Source organism: Buceros rhinoceros, unplaced genomic scaffold (genome assembly GCF_000710305.1).
Source record: "Buceros rhinoceros silvestris isolate BGI_N320 unplaced genomic scaffold, ASM71030v1 scaffold10930, whole genome shotgun sequence".
Classification (NCBI taxonomy): Eukaryota; Metazoa; Chordata; class Aves; order Bucerotiformes; family Bucerotidae; genus Buceros; species Buceros rhinoceros.
The window spans coordinates 103,012-107,337 of record NW_010389055.1 but is presented as its reverse complement, the minus strand read 5'-3'; the positions used below and the strand labels follow the sequence as shown (position 1 = coordinate 107,337).

General features: G+C 40.8%; 1 protein-coding gene across 1 annotated transcript in view; it reads right to left on the bottom strand.

Annotated features, from left to right (window-relative positions):
- Nucleotides 1-4,326, bottom strand: part of TGFBR3 (transforming growth factor, beta receptor III) — a 69,442-nt gene that overhangs the window by 10,858 nt on the left and 54,258 nt on the right. Inside the window, exons 12-13 of the mRNA XM_010132686.1 lie at nt 3,500-3,799; nt 2,040-2,157 (exon numbers count right to left, since the gene is read on the bottom strand). Coding sequence (XP_010130988.1) covers nt 2,040-2,157; nt 3,500-3,799 — 418 coding nt within the window. The remainder of the gene's footprint in view (nt 1-2,039; nt 2,158-3,499; nt 3,800-4,326) is intronic.

Sequence of the window (4,326 nt, the reverse complement as noted above, 5' to 3'; positions counted from 1 at the left end):
CAGTGGGAAAGAATGTGGCATAGAGTTAGGCTTTAGACACTTTCACTGGCATCTACTGCAACAGCGTAAGCAACTGAGCTTGTAAATAACTAACAAAGTTAGGAGGGGAGGAAGGGTTATTCTCATTTAGATACACAGCTGTGATTTCTATTGCAGTCAAGGACAGTCATAAGCTTATACCTGAAATAAAAAAATAAACATCTTTGCAATGACCCCTTTGTTCTGACTTTTGAAACACCAAGCGCATGACTTCGACATTTGGCTTGGCGAGCAGATCCGATGACAGTAACTCACACAATACGGTTTGCAACAATGACAGTTGGCTTGTTAGTCACATGAGAGAAGATGAAGAACACCACCTCTGAAACGTAAATTGTCCTGTTCAGTAATGCGATAATTCCTTCTCCAAACCTTAGGTTCATGTATTGGCCAACAATGGCATTTAGAAAGGGTTGCTTGATTGCCTGCCGGACATCTGCATAGCAACGAAGCTACGTCGTTACTGGGACACTTTGTATTATGTTTGAACAATACGCTGGGGCAATTTCCACCAAACATCCCACAGTTAGACTAAACCGTCCACAATGCAACAAAATACTCTATCACATTGTTGTCTTGTAGCAAATCTTTATAACTTTAGCTCGTCTTTGCACACTAAGACCTTGTGTCTGTGACAAAGACAACATTCTGAGTGGAGCCCAAGACACACAATGCTCCACACATCAGAAGGGCAAGAGAGCTCAGAGTACGAGTCTATTTACTGAAAGCTGAACTTCAGTTGCAGGATTTATTCATTCCCAGTAGAATAACCACTGGAAAAAAAGAAATTGAGAGCTGTGCAAAAAGAAAGAGCGCAGAATCAGGCCCAAAGCACAGTTTTAATTGTACCACACTGACAGATCAAATACTTGCCTTTAATTCATAGTGGATTTGATCTGTATTAATAAATTTGTAAAAAATCCCCCCAAACTAAACATGAGCTGACTCGCAGAGTTAAACAGAAACAGTTGTTGCTTATGTCCCCTAGCAATGCGCTATGGTACTTCAAAGTGTTCAAAGATTAAAAAGCACGCACTGTACAACGGAGGTTAAAGGACTTCTGATCCCCATCCTTTCAACACTCCTCAGAAAGCATTCCAAAGCTCAAACAGCCTTTGGACACAATTTTGATGTGCACACAAAGCCACTGAAACTTGTGATTAAACCCCCATGCTAACACAAAAAGAAAAGATAATGCACATATTTTTTCTTCTACAAATGCATCAAAACATGACTGATGCTGTTGTCAGTGATTTTCTAAGACAAATTTTCAAATTAAATGAAAGTGTGAAAGCAGTTCATATTTCTCATCGTTCACAGGGCATATTCTTAAGGTTGAGCACAGTCTCATCATGCCATCTGGCATTCTCTCTTAGTGCTCTTCAGCCTTTCCAGCTCCTTCAAGCAGCTACTAGCCACGCCTGTGCTTTTTTCCATGAAGATTACATAATCAAAGAAACCCCACCAAGGTGAAGCTAACATACCTTTGTGCATCTCATCTTTTGCTCGTAAATAGTTCAACAGCCTAATGAGCCTGTCTCCAATGGCCACTCCTTTGCTTTACAAACTTCTCAGGCTTTAGAATCCTCAATACTTTGTAATTCTGTTTTTGTTATTCCTGAATATGTATTTATAAGCACAATAAAGAAATGATACAGCTGGGAGCAGAGTACTGCCTCTGACCTCTAGGCAACAAGAAGCTGCTGGCAGCGCCACTGCTACGTTCATACTTCTGAACCCCATATTGTTGGGAGTACGGTATTCCTTTCTCAATGCCTGTCAAAACCACATGTCCAGAGATCATAAAGACAGTTAAAAAATGGCCATGAACTGCCATGATGATTGCTGCCACATCTGCACAAATAATATTTTGCAAACATAGCATCACCACAAGATTATACAATGCCACAAACTTGGACCACTTCCCCATTTCAAGCAGCTGTATGTTACACAATAGAACATGTATAGCTTTCTTAAACAGTTCAAGCTCATTTTTATACCTTCTGGTTTTCCTTCATGTGTTACTACAAGGGGCTTGGTGAAGGTTTTCTTGTGGTGCATCATGGCCAAGATCATATCCACATTGAGCGAGGTACAAGCTTCATCAGGAGGAATGCACTGGGAGTGGAAAAAAAAAAAAAGTCTGTGAGCTCAGAGAGCTACCCACCTACCAGGACAGCTGTGCCAGCTGCACAGTTGCCTCAGTATTAGTTTTATCCTATATTATTTGTCCAAAAAAAGAGAAGAACCTCCAAATAACCCCCACATAACGTACTGGCAAAGGTAATTCTTAGCTGTGTTTCAGGACCACAGAACCATCTGGTTGGAAGAGATCTTTAAGATCCTCGAGTCCAACCGTTCCCCCTGCACTGCCAGGGTCCATAAGCCATGTCCCTCAGCACCACATCCACACGGCTCTTAAACACCTCCAGGGATGGGGACTACACCACCTCCCTGGGCAGCCTGTTCCAACGTCTAATGACCCTCTCTGTAAAACTTTTCCTGATATCCAACCTAAATTTCCCCCGACACAACTTGAGGCCATTTCTTCTCATCCTGTCAGTTGTAACATGGGAGAAGAGACCAACCTCCACTTCGCTACAACCTCCTTTCAGGTAGTTGTAGAGAGTGATAAGGTCTCTCCTCAGCCTTCTCTTCTCCAGACGAAACAAATCCAGTTCCTTCAGCTGCTCCTCATAAGACAAGTTCTCTAAACCCTTCACTAGTTTTGTTGCCCTTCTCTGGACTTGCTCCAGCACCTCAATGTCCTTCTTGCAGTGAGGGGCCCAAAACTGGACACAGTACTCAAGGTGTGGCCTTGATACAACCTTTGCCTTCATTAAGGATCCTCTAACCTTTATGGGAGTGTTACTATTGAACTTAAATGATAGTAATTATTTTAAGACAAATGTTTAAAAATCTGGTAGCCAAAGCTGTAGCCACCAACACGTGTTGATCAACAATGACAAATCACCTGTAAGAAAACCCCAGAATATTTTAAAGGGAGTGTGCATAAACCCCAAATTCTTAGAACACATTCTTTAACTGCTCATTTACAGCCATTTCCATCAGTTACAAAGCAAAATCAGGCAATTCTCTTTTGTAACAACCAGATTGCAGTATTATATAATATTACGCATGTCTCTGGAAATGAAAGCTAATATTGTCTGCACTTTGGATATGGATGCAATATGGATAGCAAAGATATATCTGAACCACTTGAAAAATAAAAAGCTGTTTCTATTCATCCCACGTAACCATCTAATGAAATTTAAACAGAAACTGTAAATTAAGCAGTCAAAATGCAGAGCATCATAACTCTTCTCCACTGAGATCCTGAGCCTAGAGATATCATGTTCATTACATCAATTCTATAGAAAACCATTTAATTCACTTCAAGGTTCAGATGAAAAAATATCTTCAGCTAAATCAGAAGTTTAGACATTAATAAACCACTGACCTTTGGCAGCCCTTGAGGATCTTTGTCTTTATTTGTACACAAAGTCAACTCACAGTGAAGAAAGAGCAGCGAGATGTTGAACGTTGGTTTAAACATAAAGCTAAATCTTTTTCTGTCCTTCTGTGCATGTGGTATTGGAAAGTTCACCTTCTCAATGCTGTAGAATTTAACAGATTCATCTTTAGGACAAATGTTTTCTATAATGGTGTAGTCAGACATTCTATCTGGATTTGAAAACGGGGAAACAAAGCACGTTTGGATGGCAAAGCCCAAGGATCTGTCAGCTTTAGTCACAGACACCTGCATTAAAAAGAAAGAGATGGTAAAATCTCAGAAATGACAGTTTTAGTTCACATTTCATTAACATTTTCAACAATGTTTTAAGCAATTTTCCAGTGCCGCTTCCAATCTGAACTATTTTGAAGGCTAAATGTTAAGGGTAGACTGTCAAACTAAGAGACGGAATATCTGTCATTGCAGAACCAGCAGCTGTTTAATGGCATAACCGTGCATAAATACGGCAATCCCTTATCTTTCTGAAAGCAACGAAACATCCAGTGCAGATCAGACACGTAGTCAACGACTGCAACTGCTACCTGAGACAGCACTGCTTCCCTTCGGCACACAACAGAGGCTATAACAGTATGGAAGTCAATTACTCATTCCATGCCTTTGTATCTGTTTGAAACTTTAATGAAAAAGGAAAAAAAAACCCCAAACAACAAAAAAACCCAACAGACACAGCAGAGAACCCACCCCCAGCCAGGAGAGGAATGCAGAGGCAGAGAGGAGGTCATGGTCTGATGTGTGGGTGGCGTTCCTGAACC